This window comes from Fukomys damarensis, unplaced genomic scaffold (assembly GCF_012274545.1).
Source record: "Fukomys damarensis isolate Sample0158 unplaced genomic scaffold, DMR_v1.0_HiC HiC_scaffold_1, whole genome shotgun sequence".
Taxonomy (NCBI): domain Eukaryota; kingdom Metazoa; phylum Chordata; class Mammalia; order Rodentia; family Bathyergidae; genus Fukomys; species Fukomys damarensis.
The window spans coordinates 34,000,024-34,018,827 of record NW_022900913.1 but is presented as its reverse complement, the minus strand read 5'-3'; the positions used below and the strand labels follow the sequence as shown (position 1 = coordinate 34,018,827).

At 38.6% G+C, this 18,804-nt stretch overlaps 2 protein-coding genes and 1 pseudogene across 2 annotated transcripts in view; 1 reads left to right on the top strand and 2 right to left on the bottom strand.

Moving 5' to 3' along the window:
* Ccl28 (C-C motif chemokine ligand 28) overlaps positions 1-12,318 on the top strand; it is a 43,270-nt gene extending 30,952 nt beyond the window's left edge. The window contains 3 exon segments of the mRNA XM_033760846.1: positions 8,109-8,235; positions 11,676-11,829; positions 11,831-12,318. Coding sequence (XP_033616737.1) covers positions 8,120-8,235; positions 11,676-11,829; positions 11,831-11,869 — 309 coding nt within the window. The 5' untranslated portion in view covers positions 8,109-8,119 and the 3' untranslated portion in view covers positions 11,870-12,318.
* On the bottom strand, positions 1,769-2,845 carry LOC104866119 (shugoshin 1-like). The gene is made up of 2 exons (XM_033761503.1): positions 2,733-2,845; positions 1,769-2,513 (listed from the first exon to the last, which is right to left on the bottom strand). The coding sequence occupies exons 1-2, from the start codon at positions 2,843-2,845 to the stop codon at positions 1,769-1,771; spliced, it is 858 nt and encodes a 285-aa protein (XP_033617394.1).
* Positions 12,319-16,403: 4,085 nt separating the features above from the next.
* LOC104866109 lies at positions 16,404-17,328 on the bottom strand (annotated as a pseudogene).
* Positions 17,329-18,804: the final 1,476 nt, after the last annotated feature.

Below are 18,804 nucleotides of genomic sequence, written 5' to 3'. Positions count from 1 at the left end.
CCGCCTGGCGCTGGCCTTTCCCCGCGCGCGACCAGGCCCCCGAAGAAAAGCCTCCCCACCTCGCCAGTGGCTCCAAGCGGTAACCACAAGGGCAAAAGGTGTCGCCCTGGTAAAGGACGTGAATGTTGCCCATTTCCTATTGGCTGAGGCTAGGCTTTCTTCTCTTTTAATTGGGGCTCCTGCCATTATTTCGCACTCCCAGCTTCTGGCGCCCAGGGCACCACGACAACGGGTGCACTAGCACGACAGCCGTAAAGCGCCACGACGTCGTGCCTCGTTCGTTTGGCTGTTTCCTCTGACTTCTTTCCCGGCTTTTTTTGAATTGCACACACTTGGTGTGTGGTGTGTGTGTATGCGTGTGCATATGTGTGCTTAAACAAACGTCCTTAAAGCTACATTTAACTGTATCAAGTAGTACTTTCTGTTTCTCATATTTTGTGATTTCCACTTTAACCCATGAGTTAATGCATTTTTTAAGATACTAAGCTGAGTATTTCAAGTTTATAAATACATTTTATTCATTACTTAGATATAAACTTTTAAACTGTTGCCTTGCACAGGAATCTCTAAGAACAGTATAGAAGAATAAAAAGGGTGCCATAACTATACAGTAAGATAATACTGTGCAATTTTATGATAATAGATTAGAAGCTGCAGATAGGATGGACAATTTCTTTAAAAAACGGATATATCAACATTGATTCAATAAGATATTTAAAAATTGAAGCCATACAACTCTCATACAGTGCAGATAGAAGTGCAAATTGACAGTTACTTTTGTACAGCAGTTTGTCAGGACCAAATACAGTTGAAGACCCCAGCAATTCCATGCATGTGCCTATACTTCCAGAGCCATGATTGTTAGTGTGTTCTAGGACCAGCAGTTACATGTGCTGAGGAAGCCTGAGGTGGAGGAGGCATTAACAACTTGATGGAGTCTAATGCATGTTAAAATTTAAGAGCTATTCTAGGGAAATTCTCACTCAGGGCCACGAAATGTATATGAAACAAATTAAGTATAGACCAGAGATTTTTTTCTATTTTATATAAATTTTATTGTTTCTAAAAAAGGAACCACCTGTAGTGATTTTTTAAAAGTTTAAAATGGTACATACAATGATAGATATCAAACACTGTGAATCTTCTTTCCTTTCATTGGTTGATCAAAAACAGAGAAAAGCTCTTAGCGTTCACATATTTAATATTTGAGATTTGTGCCTAAGTAGGGAGCTCTGAGAGTCCATGGCATAGTAACTTATGGTTTTTCTGAGGTGACCATTTGAGTACATACTCAGGGTTCATAACTATTCCCTCGACTAGTCCTTAAGTCTGAGCAATCATTGATTCTCTAGTTGTGATTTTGTAAACATTTCATCTGAGGAACCAAAAACAACAGTAATATGAGGGATCCATAACCTTACGGTATATCTTCTATGATTTATTTTACTCAAAAACTATATAAGGTGTTTTAAAAAATCTTTTTTAAAAAAACACTATATTATAAGGGAAAAATAAAAGATGCCAGAAGATTTTATAATTTCCAAAATATTTGTATAGGATATATTTTGAATAAAATCAAAGGGTTTAGGCAGTATACGAAACCTAAATTATAAAGTATGGTTTTGAAGAAATGTTCAGCATCTAGAGTCCTGTTAAGAGAATATTCTAAGGCAATAGTTCCATCCACTTGTGTACTATCTTACAGATTCTCTATTGGAGCAACAGAAAAGGATGTAGGATAAATTTAAGCAGCATTCAAAAAAGATACTTATTGTATTTGCTTTATATATTTTTTAGAATGTCTCAAATCCTTTTTCTGCTTGAAAATAGGAGAATTCGAGAAACACAAAACTGTGAAAGTGTCTCTTAGCTTCGAAGCTGGTGTTGGCTCCTTATAATTCATGCTGCTTGGGCACCTACGCTTAGGCAGACTCATGGCTGTGCTTTCTTTCTTCTTTTCTGGAGAAAGACAAAGTCTCCTGGTTTTTATTTCGGGTAACAAGGGAACATTGTTGGTGTCCTTCAGGCTACAGTGAGGTGATGGAGGTGATGGGCGGATCTTAGGTGGTACACTAGTAGGAGTTTTTGTTGGCTTAGAATCTTCCATCTCTTGTTCATCTGTGCAGTTTAGCGCTCTTTTAGGTTGAGGCCTGGTGACCGGTCTCCCTGATGTGCTTGTGAGATTCTGAGTGTTCTTGCAGTGGGGCACATAGAGATCATCAGAATCGTCTCCGGAACTGCTGGATTCAAGGATGCTCACTCCAGGCTTAACGTTTTCTTCTCTATTAGAATCAGTGTTGGGTTTTGTTGTTGTTGTTGTTGTTGTTTTGTCAGAAAGGAGTGAGATGAAAACTCTTTTACAAATTAAAATTGTAAGTATTGAACTGATAGATTCATCCAATTTTGGGGAGCAAACTGTTTTGATTTTCACTTTTGTTCCCTTTATACTTTGATGTAGATTTAGATTTTCTTCTGTTAGCTTTTCTTTTTTTCTTCTTTTTTTCGTAGTATATCTCTATGCTGACTTTTTATCAGCTTTAGATTCTAAAATGACTTCTTTCATCTTGGTAAACTTTTTTGGTTGAATAAACCTTGGTGATAAATTAATTTGTTCCATTGACAGACATTTTTTCATTCATTTTTTGGTAAATTCATGTTTACTACTGGCTCTACATATCAGATTCTTTCCAGTTCAAAAGACTGCCCTTCCAACTAACTAGTTTCAAGTATACCCAAGTATTTGCTGGTAAATCCTTTGCAAATGAATCTGGGGCTGTCGTCCCTGGGAGCCCATTCCTGAGAGACGTGCTTCCTGGGTCATTGCTTTCCTCATTCTCTTCCCCATCCCATCTCCCTGGCAATGGCTTCTGAGCAGTGTTTTCTGTTTGTTGTGAAGCAAGTTTTTCTTTCAGTGCATATAGCTGACATGTAGAGTAGTAACATTCTTTTCTTAGCTGTAGGATGATGTCTTGGGCTTCTCTCACTTTGGATTTTTCATTTTCCAAATCTAAAACTAACATTCTGTTGTTGTCTTGGTAATTTTTCGGCAGTTGGTAACCACTTGGCCCGGTGCAAGTACGAAGGCCCTGCGTTTGCCACTGTCTGCCAAGTTTTTATTCCTTTTCTCTTTCGCTCGCTTCTTTATGTCTTCAAGCTGTCTTGAAAGGACTTTTTCTGGCACCTTTCCTTGGCCATCTTCTGCCTTGGCCGGTACTTGTGCAGCGGTCGCCCTCTTCCTCACATCCCACCCCAGGACGCCGCAAAGCCGTCCAGCCTTGCTCGAGCCCGCGTTGCAGTGCTCCAGGCCTACCAGACCGCTGCCACGTGCCGAAATCCCCTCCGCGCTCATCTAATGTCTGGCTCCAGATTTCTTTCTTTTTCTTTTGGGTACCGGGGACTGAACTTGTGTTTCTGGAATAAAAGGTAAGGTATCTGATCCCAACATACTTTTCATATTGTTCTCTTAAAATTTGCACACATAAAGTCTATATTCTAGCTACCTTTGCCGAAGTTCTTTTACCATATTTTTGTCGTCACCCTTCGTCTCCTCTACCTTTAAATGCCCTATTCACACTTTCCATTTTTCGAGTCCCAAATTCAGATGCCACCTCTTTGGTAAAAAAAGTGCATTTGAGCCTCAGTACTGTAACATCGCTTCTGCTTCTCAGTGTTCCAGATGCTCTTATCAGTTAGCCCTTGCTGCACCCCGCCTTATATTAGAAATGTTTTCCTTCTACTTTATTTCACACATACTATACAGAAGCAAATCACCCTTTTTAATGAAGCAAAGCCTAACACAATGTCAAAAATGACTCAAATATAATTCAAATATTGTCTTCAATTCACCAAATACACATAGTCGATTGCTAGGATCTGGGCTTCACTGGCCAGTGAATAGAAATTAAGTTCTGAGGCCCCACTTTCTTATCTAGGAGTAACTATACAGTTTTCTTAAGATTCTGTTATCCTCATATTCTTAGTAATTCTCAAATTTTGGGTCCTTAGTGGCTGCTTCTCAGAACAGTGAGAACATGCACCCACTGAGCTCACAAATCACTTTTCAAAGGGAATTCCTGTGTGGATCCGTGGAGCTGTGTCCTTTCCAAAGCAGCCTGGCAGCTCTCCCTCAGTCAGGGAAAGAATTGGGCGAAATCAGGTAAAGTCTGGCAGCCGACTATACATGCTTGTTTCTTCATACCTCCAGGCATGGCTGCTTTACCAAGCCCTCTTTGTGAGACTTCTCTTTTATTTGCAATATTTTCATCTGTTTCCATGGGGCCCCTGCTCTATCAGACAGGCGTATGTTTTGTGACCTCCAATGTGGGAACTAAAGTAGGTTTTTTGCCCATGATATTCTTGGCCCAATGAAATAGTGGCATAAAAGTGGGAAGACCTTTTTGTACCAGCAGTTGAACTCAGAACCTTGTGCTTGACAGACAGGCACGATGCCACTGAGATAAATCCCTGGCTCAAGGTGAGAAGACTTTAAATTTCCTAAACTCTAAATAGGTGCAACTTGAGACCACACTCAAGTGAAATAAATTGGACACACAAGGTTTTTTTAAATTCAGTTTATTAGTACATTTTAGGTATGCAATACAGTTAAATTCATCATTGGGATCTTGTACCTTTACATAATGTATCTTGGTTTTTATTTTTCCCCATTCCCCTGCCCTCCCTTCACCCCCTCTATCATTCCCTATTTACAAAGACTTTGTTTCCATTTTTCCTTTTCTGATATTTTTTCTTTTTCCTTCTTTCCTTTCCCCTACTCTTCCTACTCCCCCCACCTTTAGCCCTTCTCTTCCTATTTCACATTGTCAATTATTGGACACACAGGGTTAAATAGCACATTGTTTCTCTGGTGTGAGAAACCTAAAGGGTAAATTAGGAGTACAATGGAGGATAGATATTGGGAAGTAGGAAGAACATGTTCAGATAGCAAGAGAACAAGGAAAAGGACAAGGGAAAAGAAAACATGGGGAATGGAAGGAAAAAATAAAAACAAAGCTTTTGTAAATGGGGAGGGGAAGGGCAGTGGAATGGCGAAAAAATAAAAAGAATTAAGATGTATTATATACAGGTACAAATTCCCTATGATAAATGTGATCATTATGTATGACAAATATGTACTAATTTAAAAAGTAAATTAAAAAATTAAAAAAGAATGACAGTTCTAAAGAGGAAAAAAACTTCCTAAGCTGTTAGCAGCTTGCCTCCCCAACCAAGTAAAAGTATCATCTGAGTAAAATAACTTCAGAAGAAATTTCACCTATTATTTTTTCTAATCTAGCTGATACCCCTAAGTCTGGAGTGAAAATTTTGGAGTCGTAATTGAAATCAGAGGGAGTGGCCAACCATTCTTTAAAAACGGAGTGCTGGTGCAGTGTTTAGGCGTTTGCTGAAGAGAACCTCTAGGGGGCGGTGTTGTCTAACGGAATTTTAGCTTTGCCCTCAATTTACAGTTTACATTTTTCATTGCCTAACTCCCCATGCCTAGCTCCTTAGTTGTTTGAACTACGTCATGAGAGCACCCGTAGAATCGCCCAACGTGTTCTAAATGCTGAACTGCTTCTTACCTTTTGATAATTAATCTGACTTAAGTGATCTCGAGGTGAGCCAGTCGTACCTCTATAGATGAGAAATCTAATCCACTTTACTGAGCTCATACAGGTGCTAACAACTTGGGTGGGGGGGTTAAAAGCTTTTGCTCAAATAGGCATCAGCACTTGGATAACTTATATTCTTTAACACAGGTTTACTTATGTTATGACTTATATCTAAAATGTCCCTGAAATGTCTCATGTATTTGGATGGTGACTGGTCCTTGGAGGTGAGCTAGCTGACTTGTTTTTAGGAGGAGAAGCCTGGTTGGAGACAAATCACTGGGAGAATTACCAAAAGGGATGTGTTCTTGTCTCTGAAAACCCCTGCCTTCCAGCATCTTGATGCCTTGAGTTGAGCACCTATTCCTCTGCCAGGCCCCTCTGCCATCCTATGTCTGCCTTGGAGCCAGCTGACCATGGACTGAAACCACGGGGCCAAAATAAACCTCTCCTCCTTTAAATTGCTAGTGTTGGACACTGTCTCAGCAATGCGAAACTGACTAATACATTCTATGATTCTTCACTCCTACAATGCTTCTGAAAAGGACATTTCATATTTTAGAGTTGTCTGTGTCACAACTAATAGCAGAGGTCTAAGTCATAGCTCTCTGAGGCTTGAAACCCTTCAACTTTCTATCCTCAGAGTAGAGCATCATGACTCACATGGAGTGAGACGGGTGAATGAATATAGGATGGGTATGTGGGCTAACTCAGTACTCTGCCTTGTTTGGGATACTCAAAGAGACTGGCTCAGAGAAGAGGCCACACAGTATAGGTAAAGGAAGGAACAGGTAGTTTTAGGAGTCAGTGCATTAAATGTAAGGGCAGTGTTCACCTGCCATAAACTTTACCATTTTAAAATACAAACTCCAGTGATTTTTAGTATAAATTACAGAATCATGCAATCTTCGCCACTACCTAACTCTAGTATGTTTTCATCACCAAAAGGAAATCCTGAACCTGTTAGCAGACACTTCTCATTCCTTCCTCCCAACCTCTTGGACCAATAATCTATTTTCTGTGGATTTGTCTATTCTGGACATTTCAAATAAATGGAGTCCTATAATGTGTGGCTTTTTTATCTGGCTGTATTCATTTATAAGCCAGTAGCATTTTGGACATATCTCTGTTAACACATTTGATTTTGGTATGGGGATCAGATCTATGGCTTAGTGCATGCTTAGCAAGCACACTACCACTGAGCTACACTCCAACTCACTTTTTTTTTTTTTTTTTTTTTTGCTGTGCTGTAATTATTTGTTTATCTGCCTAAGCATCACAAGAACAGAGACTATGCCTTGTTTTTTCACCACTTCAAATGCAGAGTTCAAGGTCTGTCACAGAGTGGGCACTCAGTAAATGTTTGCTGAGCAAATTATACTTTTCCAGTTCGAATGAATCTGGTTGATTGGCGCTTTGTGTACCTCTGTATGCACTCACATGCAAGACAAAAGGAAAAATCCATTTTTATATCTAGGTTAAGAAGAAAAGAAGACTATCATGGCATAAAATGGCTTGCACTTGCAAACATTTTCCTGTTTAGGCTGCTGCAGACTTGCCTGACAGCTAAATTAAAAGTGGGACTGAGCAGAACTTGAATATCATAGGTGTGGCTGTGTTCCAACTACAACTATTGAGTAAAATGCATGGTTTAGAAGTTAAGGAGAACTTTTTGTAAATAAATTTACACAGATGTATAATGGAAATATACTCGGAGAATATATGTGTATTCTACTCGGAGAGTTAAAAGAAACATTTTGTTGTACTAAAGCTTGGTTTTTATTCATCTACATTTCAAGCCTTGATGCAATTCCCAAGGGAGCAGTATTAAGCTATTCAGTTTACAGAAGCCAGGAAGGAAAGCTAAGAGGCTTTTTTTTTCTAGAGGGGAAGAGCTCCAGTTAAATTCATATAGATCCTCCTTGGGGCTCTGAGACTAGGGTTAGTGCATCTGTCCTGGGCTCGGGAACTGAAGATGGCCTGAGATCAGCCCAGAGCTTCCTTCATAAGTGTTGACAAGAATCTTGTCTGGTGAGATTTGCCTCTGTCTAAAACACCATCTTCTATGGATGTGATCAAGGGTTTTGTAAGATACACAATCTGGACAAGCATTCTGTTTTCTTCCACTCAAAGTGCTCTGAGCATGTAGCTCCTCCTGCTTAGAATGTTCCACTCCCCTTTTCATGCAGATGAACTCTGACACCTTTAAAATGCAGCCCAAATTTCACATCCCCTATTACCTAGCCTGTCTTCCCTTAGTGAATTTAATTTCTCTATCTTCTGTGTTCCTATGGGCCTTGGTTCTGATTTCCAGAGCGCCGTTTCCTTTCGAGAAATTTTGTAGGGTTAGCCGGGTGTGACAGCACACTCGTGTAATCCCAGCAGCTGGCGGAAAGGGGTGCAGAAGCAGGAGGATCAAGGTCAGCCTGGGCTACATAGTGAGTTCAAGGCCAGTCTGAGTTACACAGCAATAGTTAACATTTCCTTTTTTTCTTCTTTTAGCCATACTTCCCATGGCTTCCAGCTGTTGCACTGAGGTTTCACATCATATTTCCAGAAGGCTTCTAGAAAGAGTGACTACGTGTCGATTCCAAAGAGCTGATGGGGACTGTAACTTGGCTGCTGTCATGTGAGTGTTCGTAGGCAGGGATGATGTCCAAGGCTGCACACTGATTATTTCTCTGGCCCACACAAAATAGACTGAAAGGCTTTGTCTGGTGTACAACATACATATAATCATTCAAACAAGAGTATATATGTTGTCCTTGGAGGCCACAGGGGACACTGTTAGCAACAGGGCTTTTAGAAAAGTTTTGTGGGGAGAGAATAAGCAAGTGTTGGAGGATCTGAAAGGCACAGAAACAAAAATGATATAAGTCCTCACTTTGATAAGGAAACATATATTGAAATATGTGAGTCTTCATTTTAAAAAAGATTCAGTTTTAACTAGCGGGAAACTATGAAGCCGATTACTAGAATCTAAAAATGTTTTATTCAAGCACAAGTTTGTAAACTGACCTCTCTATGATGATAACAAAGGTAAAAAATACAGAGCAATTGTGACTTGGTCTCAAATAAAACTAAATTTGACTCCAGTGTTTTTAATCACAAATTACAGATCTTCCCTGTTATGGTTTCTGATGTTCAACAGGAAGATCATCTTGTATACAAATTCTTTTATAGCACAGCATCTCTTTACTTGGTCCAAAACGTTGCCCCTTGAAATTAACTGTGTATAGGACTTTACAGTTTGAGACAAGTCATTGTTCATTTTGGAAATGTAATTCCTAAGTAGCATGTATTATAAATCAAATCTAAGTAATATAAATAAGTTTACAATGAACTTACTAGATTGCTTTCCTTTCTAAAAGGTCCATTGTAGCTTTTGATGCCTGAGACAGCAGTTTCCGTGTTTAAACCTTTCTACTGTGACTTTATTAAAGAGCTTCTGGCTTTTTGTAAATACAAATACAATGAAAAGTTGCCAAAGGGTTGAGGCTGTTTGAATTATATAGATGGTATCTGTTAGGAAGAAACTTTGGGGTTATTAAATAAAGTTATCTGAGAGCCTTGGGTAGTTTTTCAGAAGTGGTTGTGAAAGGCTGTTGTGTTTAGAAGAAGGGGTAAAGATATAGTTTAGGGAATAATCTTAGGTGTAATTTCCATGGGTTCAGCAGAGTGTTTCTAGCTCCTCTCTCATGGATAAAAGAGGGCATCAGCCTATGGTTTCTTAGAGTCAAACTCTGTGCCCTCTCAATTTACACTGGGATGGGCAGGTGCTTGACAGGAAGCTGCAAGGTTGAGTTAGGGTAGGGGAGTGTGGAATGGGCTCTCTATCTCCTTTCCCAATAATCTCTTATTATCCGGATGAAATACATGGGGAATACCGAGTTTCAAGCAGCCTTTTGCACTTTAGAATTCTAAAACAGCATAGTATCTCAGACTTGGGATTTGTGTTCTGGTAGCTGCTTTTCTCTCTCTCTCTCTATCCATTGAGAGAGTAAGGCAGACCTGTGAAAAGGGTCCCATGTGGTAGTTGCTGCCTGTTTTCCTATGGGTGAGTTCGCTCCTTCTGCTCCAGTGCTGATGCCTCTCCCTGGAGCCATTATGTGGTGTGTGTGTGTGTGTGTGTGTGTGTGTGTGTGTGTGTGTGTGTGTGTTATGGGTTACTAGGGATTAAACCCAAGTCCTTCCTACTAAGCTCTATCCCTAGTTTTACAAAACATATTTTTTTTAAAATTTGAGACAGGATTTTGCTAAGTTGCTGAGTTGCCCAGGTTGGGCTTGAACTTGTAATCTTCCTGCCTCAGCCTCTTCCAGTGCTAGGCTTACCCTGCCTGGCCCCATCTTATATTTTAATCATGGAGTTGAGACCTAGTTCTCTCCTGGGTTCTCTCCATGGGTGTATCTGCATGTCAGTGAAGTCCGTCCTCAGGTTCTTGATAACATCACGAAATAAGGAGAGAATTTCAGTTCTTTAGAATGTGAAGAGGCTTCAACTTATTCCATTTTATTTTGCTATTATCAGTATTGGTGTTTTGGTACAGGTCTCCCTATGTAGTTCAGGCTGGCCTTGAACTCACTAGGTGGCCCATGCTGGCCTCCAACTTTTGGCCTCCTAGGTGCTTGGATTATAGGTGTGAGCTACCATGCCTGGATTCACCTAGTTTTTTGGTTTTTTTCTCTGCAGCAATGCTATGTCCAGGTCTTCTTCCATATCAGCAACCCAATTGGCCATAGTGAAAATCAGCTTTTCTTTTGAAGCCCTCTCAATCTAACATACTTAGAGAATGTGCACTGTTCTTAAGATGTTTCTTATTTCTTTCAAATTAACATTCCTCCACAGGCTGGTATGGTAAAGCACATTCACACCTTTCCCTTCTCTGTCTCTATTTTGAGTCCTCACACGTCTGAAAACAATTCAACATGGAACATTCATGGAGAAACAGCACTCTGCTTTTTACACTTTCCCCCCTGAATAACAAGGCCAAAGCCTTCAATTTTATTAGGACACAGAAATATATATGTAGAGCCAGCATGATTTGCAACATTTCGTCAGAGCTGGCTGGCACCCAGAGGAGACTTAAAAGTCATACCACCTTATGTAACAAAAAATCCTTCTAGATACATAGAAATTATGAATGCTGCCTGATGATTCTTCCACACTATTGTCAAAATTTCATATAGAAAAATGAAAATGAAAACAAATTCAGAGCTGTAGGTATGGATCCATATTATATTCAATTTAACAAGTGCCTAGAATGTTGTAGTTGATTGTTTTGTTAAAAATAAACTGTCAGTATTTTGAACAATTTTCACTTCATATCTTCACGGAATTACTAAATTCCATCTGTGGACATGGACCTTTTCAAAGATATGCCTAGACTATTCCTCTCTCAAGGAGTATAACTTCAGGAGGAGAGATAAGTACTCAGATCAAAGACATAGTAAACTGGGGCCAGGGATTTAGCTCAGTGGTTCCACTGCCTGTCTCACAAGGACCCGAGTTCGATACCCAGTACCAAAAAAACAACAAAAAACTATTCCACCCCGAGAACTGTGGAAATAAATAAATAAATAAATAAATAATTTTTTAAAAAGACAGAGTAAACTAAGTGCCACAAGAGAGGTAACCCTTAACCACAGACACGCAAAAGGAAAAAAGAAGAAATTTAGCTGAGAGGCTCCAGAAGAATTTTATAGAGAGGGATGTGTTTGAGAAGGTAGTGAGGATGAATTGGTTTTGTTGGGTGAAGCTTGTTTTCCTTTGGTTTTTAATTGTTGTTTCTCCTCTTTTTCTTCTGTTCCATTCCTCCTCCACTTCTGCTTCCTCCTCTTCTTCATCTTCTGCTTCCCTCCTCTTCCTCCTCGTCCTCCTCCTCCTCCTCACCCAATTCCTTCCTTTCCTCTCCCTCATTCTAATTCCCGCTGCTGATCTCTGAGGGCCACAGAGTGTGTAAAGTAAAAAACAAACAAACAAGCAGCATCCAAGAATGGGAGCTACTTATTACTCATTTTTTGTATGTTCATATTTTCTATTAGTGATTATTTTTCTTCCTTTCCTGGCAGCCTTCATGTCAAGCGCAGAAGAATCTGTATCAGCCCACACAGTCATACTGTAAAGCAGTGGATGAATGCGCAAGCAGCCAAGAAAAATAGCAAAGGCAACATTTGCCATAAGAAGAAACACCACGGCAAAAGGAACAATAAGAGGGCATATGAGGAGAAAATACGAAACACGTGGCCATAAAGATTCTCAGTAGCATTAACTAATGGATTTACAGAGATTGCTTAAGTGAACTTGGCCATGGCTGGTTATAAATGTGAATTTTCTAAGTTAGCAGCCAACAGGGCAAAGCAAACTACTGGTTTTTAAAAAAATAAACAATTGTGGGAAGTAATCTTAAGTTCCAAGGTAAGGATTGCCTGCAGAAACTTGCTGTGCTTTCCTAATACAGCTCACTATCCTGCTGTCTTCACAGCTTGTGAGAATTTTGGCCATGAGTCTGTGAAACATGCAAACAAACCAGGCATTGATTTTTGTTAATTGTTGTCCTCCCTCTTAGCCTCCATTCTTTTTTTTCTTAGTGTCACACTCAAAGAGGGAAAAATGGGTAACACTGGAGGAGCTCACCAGTCTGAATGGGTTATACTCTAAAAGATTGTTAATATGCCAGGCATGGTGGTACATGCTTGTAATCCTAGCACTTGGGAAGCTGGATCATGAGTTCAAGTCCAGCCTGGGTTACATAGCAAGTTTGAGGCCAGCCTGTCTCAAAGAACAACAACCATATTTTAACATGTTTGCAGATGTCCTCTTGGCTCAGAAAATCAGCTTAATTCCACCCAAGGCATATTAGTTTTATCTAGAGCTTGAAAATTGCCCAAAATTAAAGAACTAAAATGAAATAGTTTGAATAAACTGAAAAACAACAAAACAACGAAGGTTAAAATAATTACAAAGGTAGGCTACAATATACTCAACTGAAAACGAAATGAAAATGTAATACCTTCACATAATATTTTTAGTCAGAGAAAACAGGTATAATTTCTCCAAGTTATTTTGTTTTTTTATTTTTTTTGATACCAGGGATCAAACTCAGGACCTTGTGCTTGCGAGGCAGTCTGGTGCTCCAAATTGTTTTTAATTGTGAAGTTTCCCAATCCTACAGAGAAGTTGAAAAATGATATGGAGGATTTCATACCTTTTACCTAGATCATCATAATTAATAATTCACCCTTTTCTCTCTCTATTTTCTTTTAGTGTGTGTATAAAAAACATTATGGTCTATAAGTAACTTTTTTGCTAAGCCATTGGAAAAATGTTGCAAATATCATGACATTTCTGTTAGTCTGTTTCCTATTATTGTAACAAAATGCCCAAGACCAGATGATTTATAAAGAATATGTTTTCTTGGCTAGCAATTCTGGAGGCCAAGAGTTCATGAGTATGGCACTGGCATGTAGTTGGCATCAGGCAAGGGCCTTCTTGCCTCATCATAATATGGTGGGGGCATCATGTGATGAGATGGAGTGATTGTGCTCAGTCCAATCTCTTCCTCTTGTAAATCACTAAACACCTCGATGGAGACCCTGCACCCATGAGCTTCTCTAATCCTAATTACCTCCCAAAGGCCCCACCTTCAAATACCTGCGTATGAATTGGAAGATTACATTTCCAACACATGAACTTAAAATTTTAAAGAAATTTTATCAGTACGTTTGCAGTTCATGCAGTGTACAGTCATGTTGGAGAACATGTACACACCACAACTTGTTTCTTTTTTTAAAAATTGCCTTTCTCCTCCCCTCCTTCTCTCTCCCTCCTCCTCCAATTCCCTGATCCCACTTTTCATCCTTGTTGATATTATTAGTCTTAGCTCATGTTATGGGGTATCATGTTCGCAGTAATTGAAGTTATTAGGTTCCTGTACATGACATATCTTTATTCTACTTATTTCCCCTTCCCCTCCTCCTCATCCCTTGCACTTTTTCATATTGCAATGAATTCATCTCCTTGTCTTCTTCTATCTATCCTTTATTATTCTCTTTGTTTGTACTTTGCCTCACTCAAATGTCCAACGCACAAACTTTTGTAGGACACATTCAAACTATAGGAATATTTTACTTACACTTTCTGCTTACTATTGTAACTTAGTATCCCCCAAGAATAAATTTATTTTTTACCACATAATCACATTGTCAGTTCTTTGCCTAAAATTAACAGGTGAACTTATGCAGGACACATTTGAATCATAGCAATACTTTACTTCCAATTTTTTTTTAGTGTTATAACTGGACATCCCACAAAAATAAATTCATTTTTTTTCTACATAGTCACATTATCAGCTTTATACCTACAATTATTAGCAATTTTATATAATGTATGTAGGAAATATATATAGGCCATAGTAAAATGTCCTCAGCTCTTTCCACATTATTTTATATAATTTCTTTCAATCCAGAAATCAGTACGGTTCATACATTACCATTAACTATTTTCCTTTCCCCTCCCCCTTTGTTTTTACACCAAATAATCCCTCGATCAATACAAAGGTTAACTCTCGTATTCTAAGTAGCTAATGAATGGCTAATCCCAAATTATAGCTAAAAATAAATCCCTAATTTTGGGGTGGGGAAGGAAGGATAATGGGCTTCTTGAAGATGATGATTTTTTAAAGTTTAGAAAGAATAGAAAGGTGGGTATGAAGATTAATGTCCTAAACTACACATTTTGTTCCTAAGTGAAAATACATCTTACATATTGCAGCCAAATAAATATTTTAGTATATCTTGCCAGTGCAGAGTGAAAAGTGAGAAAACGCTGAGGTTTACACATAGCTATGGTAAAAACAGGTCATCTCAGAATTTTTGTTTTGTTTTGTTGGTACCAGTGATCGAACTCAGGACCTCGCGCTTGCCAGGCAGGTGCCATGCCACTGACCTAAATCCTTGGCCCTGTCTTACTTTGTTTTTAAGACGGGTCTTGCTGTGTAGGCTGGACTTGAATTTGCTATGTAGCCCTGGCTGGCCTTGAACTCACAATATAGCTGTGTACCACTATACCCAGCTCATCACAGACTTTTGATTATGTCTGAGGTACAAAATAATTACTTAGTGCTTTTAACCTACCATATATAATTTTTAATCTATACCTATTTAAAAATTCTGAGATAGCTACTATTTAAATTCATGCTGTTTGGAAATGATATTTGAGTAACTAATGCTGTGAACATTTTTTTTTCAGCTTTAATTGAGTTTATTGGTACATTTTAGGGATACAGTACAGTTACATTCATTGTTGGGATCTTGTACTTCTACATGACAAGTCTTGATTCTCATTTTTTCCCCTTACCTCTGCCCTCCCTTCCCCCCCTCCTCCCCTCCCCATCTACAAACACTTTATTTTCATCTTTTCATTCTCTCACATTTTTTTCTTTTCCCTTTTTACTCTTCCCCTACCCATCCCACCTTCCCTACACCTTTAGCTCCTTTCTTCCCATTTCTAAATGTCAGTAATCTTATTAGGATCTTATGCATTGTTGCAGATTATTCACACCAGGGAAACTATTCGGTATTTACACATGTGTGACTTATTTATTTCACTTAGGAGTATATCTTCAATATGTATCCATTTTCCTATGAATGAATCTATTTTCTCATTCTTTATGGCTGAGTAATATTCCATTTTATAGAAAAACCACATCTTCTTTATCCAGTTTCCAACTGATGCTGTGAACATTTTTAATCACAATATTAAAATTCTAAAAAAATATGGCTGTTTAATATATTTTAAATCGATTAATTGGTATTTGAAAATCCAGTGTATTTTTCTTTCTGAGTAGCCATCTAGAAAAAAGTTCTGGTGAATATGGCTTCCAGTCATATTGTTATTGGGTAGTTCCTTCTAAAAGTGGCTTGTTAAATAAACATTACCGAGTTCTGGGTTGCTCGCCTCTCCTAGATGGAGGTTCCAGGTCCTTCTCATGTCAAACAAAGAACTGAATGAAACAAGCAAAATAATAATAATAATAATAGTGACAAAGTTTATTTGAAAAAGTATAGAGTGAGAGTGAAATTGGCTCTGCAGAGTGGCAGTGGGCCAAGTAAAAGAGGAAAAAGCAAGATTGAAGTACACCCCAGAGAAAGCAAGGAGGGCTATCATGAGGAAAGCCAGGATAGCAAACTCTTCTTGGCATCTGTGTCCTTTTATACTACCCAAATATCAAAGAAACCTGCAAGAACTTGTACATATGGGTCCTGAGAGGTGGTACTGGGATCCCATGCCTCAGGTCTAGGCCATGCTACTGAAACCCTGAGTTCTCTTGAGAAGTCCATGGGGAGAACTTTGGGTTCTGCACATGTATCTGGGATCTTGTAATTAACCAGGCTCACTTCCCCAACCAGTTTTGCCAGATGCTAATCTTCTAGGTCAATATGTTATTCTCTTAACTTGTAATTATTACAAATCCCCTCATCAGGAGAGAATTAAATATCACTGGAACCCAAGTACAGCAAACTGACTTCTCCTTTCTCTTACTTTTGTATGTTTACTTCAAGATTGAAGGTAGAAAACCTTTCATTTTTCTGCAAAATTTCTACGTAGCCTCTCAAAAACCAATACCATGAAAGTTCTCTTAATGTTTGGGCAAGCTTCAAGTTTTTTTTGTTTTTTTTTTGTTTTTTTTTTTTTTTTTTTTTTTTGTTTTTTTTTTTTTTTTTTTTTGTTTTTTTTTTTTTTTTTTTTTGTTTTTTTTTTTTTTTTTTTTTGTTTTTTTTTTTTTTTTTTTTTTTTTTTTGTCTCTGAATGATTATAGCATTTTGTAAATCTACCTCTTCCAGAGTGAGTGTTTCATCCAGCAACTTGAGGAAAGAGCTGTTGCCAGGGAAAAGGGAAGACTACTTTGATATTCACAGTATTTTTCAATGAAGCCTTTGATGTGGCTTACCCTGTAAGAAAAATTAAATGTTTGGACAATTCTTTTCCCATTGGCCAACCATATCTGTATATTAATGTTGAGTTTCAAGTTGCTCAGTGAAACAACTGACAAAGTATGTTTATTTTCAACTTTATTAGTCTTTATTTTAGAAACAATTTTCGGTGTGGCACTTCCCAGTCTGTGATCCTGCCCTGAAAAGGATTGAAATGCAGGCTCTGTAGAAAAACATGCTTCATTTTTCATTCAATTTCAACATCTATTCTGTCCACCAAAATTTCCATGTAATTCTGAAGATATTCCCCCCCACTTTTTGATGGAGTTCAAACCCTGCTAACTTGCACCATCAGAGTAACTTCTAAAATTATCATTGAGCCAGGTGTGGTGGCACACACCTGTAACCAGCACTTGGGAGGCTGAGGCAGGAGGACTTCCCTGAGTTCGAGGAGCTGGACTACATATCAAAAGTCTGTCTCAAAAACAAAAATAAAATCATCACTGTGAATCAATTTTTCTTTAATTTTATACTTATATCTACCTGTTGATGTCCAATGAGGGATAAGCATTTGGCTCCAACATTTGGAGCATCTTCAAAAAGGACTTCAACAAAATACTCAAAATTCCTTTGTTGCTATCACTAAGAGGTTGATTGTCAGCTCCTGTTTCATAAAGCCATCCTTCTTTTATAGTTTCAAGATTATGTACTTCTTTCATTCTCTTTGTGTTACTCTGCATCTTTTCCAGGGCTCTGATTGGATCTCAGGGAGACCTCCCTGCACTGTGGCTATGAATACCTTTATCGTAGCCCTGTCATCTGGAGAATGACTGCTTTTCAAGCAGTAAGAGAAAATAAACCCAACCAACAAGCAGCATCCACATCATCCTGATAATATAAGGACTATTCTCTGAAGGGAATTTAATATTACAGTAGAATCTAATATTCTTTTTTAAGAATGAACTGTGTACAGATTTCACTGTTTGGGTGATATAAGTCTGAGAAAATACAGCTACTTCCTATACTCTTTGTATGATTTAGTTATTTTATTTTTTCCCCCCAGATATGGCCAATCATCCAAGTTCTTTATATCTCTTGCCATTCTTTATTTGTCAGCTCTCACTTAAAGTCTTAAGGCTCCTCCTAAATATTGCAGACAATTTTTCATTTGTGCATTAGAAGCTATCTATAATTCTAAGATTCTTAGATAATAGAATTCAGGTCCGCTGTACTGGTGGGGAAGGTTTGAGAGCTTCAGTTTTACAATAACATTTTTACTAGCGTAGCCCCTCAGCTTTCTGTCTCTTTTTGATGGCTCCCTCTGTGTTATGGCCACCATGGAGTGAGTTTTATATTTAGTCCCCATTCGTGGGGAGACTACTACAGCTTTAAATTTATTCTAACTTGGAAAGGGTATTTTGTTGAGTAGAAACATGGATTCTCTGTGTAGTACCATGAAATACCCACTAATTGGTCTAGCCCAAATTGGGTTGCCTAGCAGACAATCCAAAATGCTCCCCCTCACTGACACTGCAGGCAAACCAGGAAAATTAGGAGGTGGGGAAGGATACTTAATGGTAGTATTAGTACCCTTTACTGTAAGATTACAAAGCAAACAGAACTATGACTTGTATATTCCAGTTTATTCAGCCAAACTGATGCTATGTTGACAAATATAGTATTTCTTTTACAGTTATGAAATAATTTTTCCCTTTAGTGTATTTGGGAGAACCCCAAACTCATTCCATCCCACACTACTGTGATTATGTGCTTTCACCCAATTCACTGATAGGTAACTTGTTTGGCTAGTGTACTGCAGCCTCTACACAGTGTTGGCATTGTCCCCGTACGTAAGTTATCAAAATGCCACTGCATCTCCCTCTTCAGCCAGGGTTTAGCACACAGTAAGAACCCATTAAATATTTATTAATGAAACAAATACATGTAGGCAATGGCCTTTTGTTGGGTCAATTACAATGAAAAGAAGACAGCACCGAGCAATCAGGCACTCCTGTGATGACGAGCCTCTACCGAGGAGCGAGAAGGCCACTAGCTGTTAATTTCAGCCAAGACCTGGCCTAGGAGAAAGTGTTAAGCTCAGTGTGACTGGGCTCCAGTTTTGCTTCTCTCCAATCACGATATATGTGGAAGGGCCTATAAAATTTTAGAATCCTGGAACTGGCCTTTATATCCATCAACAGATGAATGGATAAAGAAAATGTGACGTTTGTACACAGTGGAGTACAACTTTGCTACAAAGAAAGAT

What these genes read in the sequence shown, in the direction of transcription:
- LOC104866119 (XM_033761503.1), bottom strand. Translation starts at nt 2,845, where the DNA reads ATGGGGAAGAGAATGAGGAAAGCAATGACCCAGGAAGCACGTCTCTCA. An exon ending in ATTTACCAGCAAATACTTGG is followed by an intron (nt 2,514 to 2,732) that starts GTATACTTGAAA and finishes GTCAGCATAGAG; the next exon opens with ATATACTACGAAAAAAAGAA.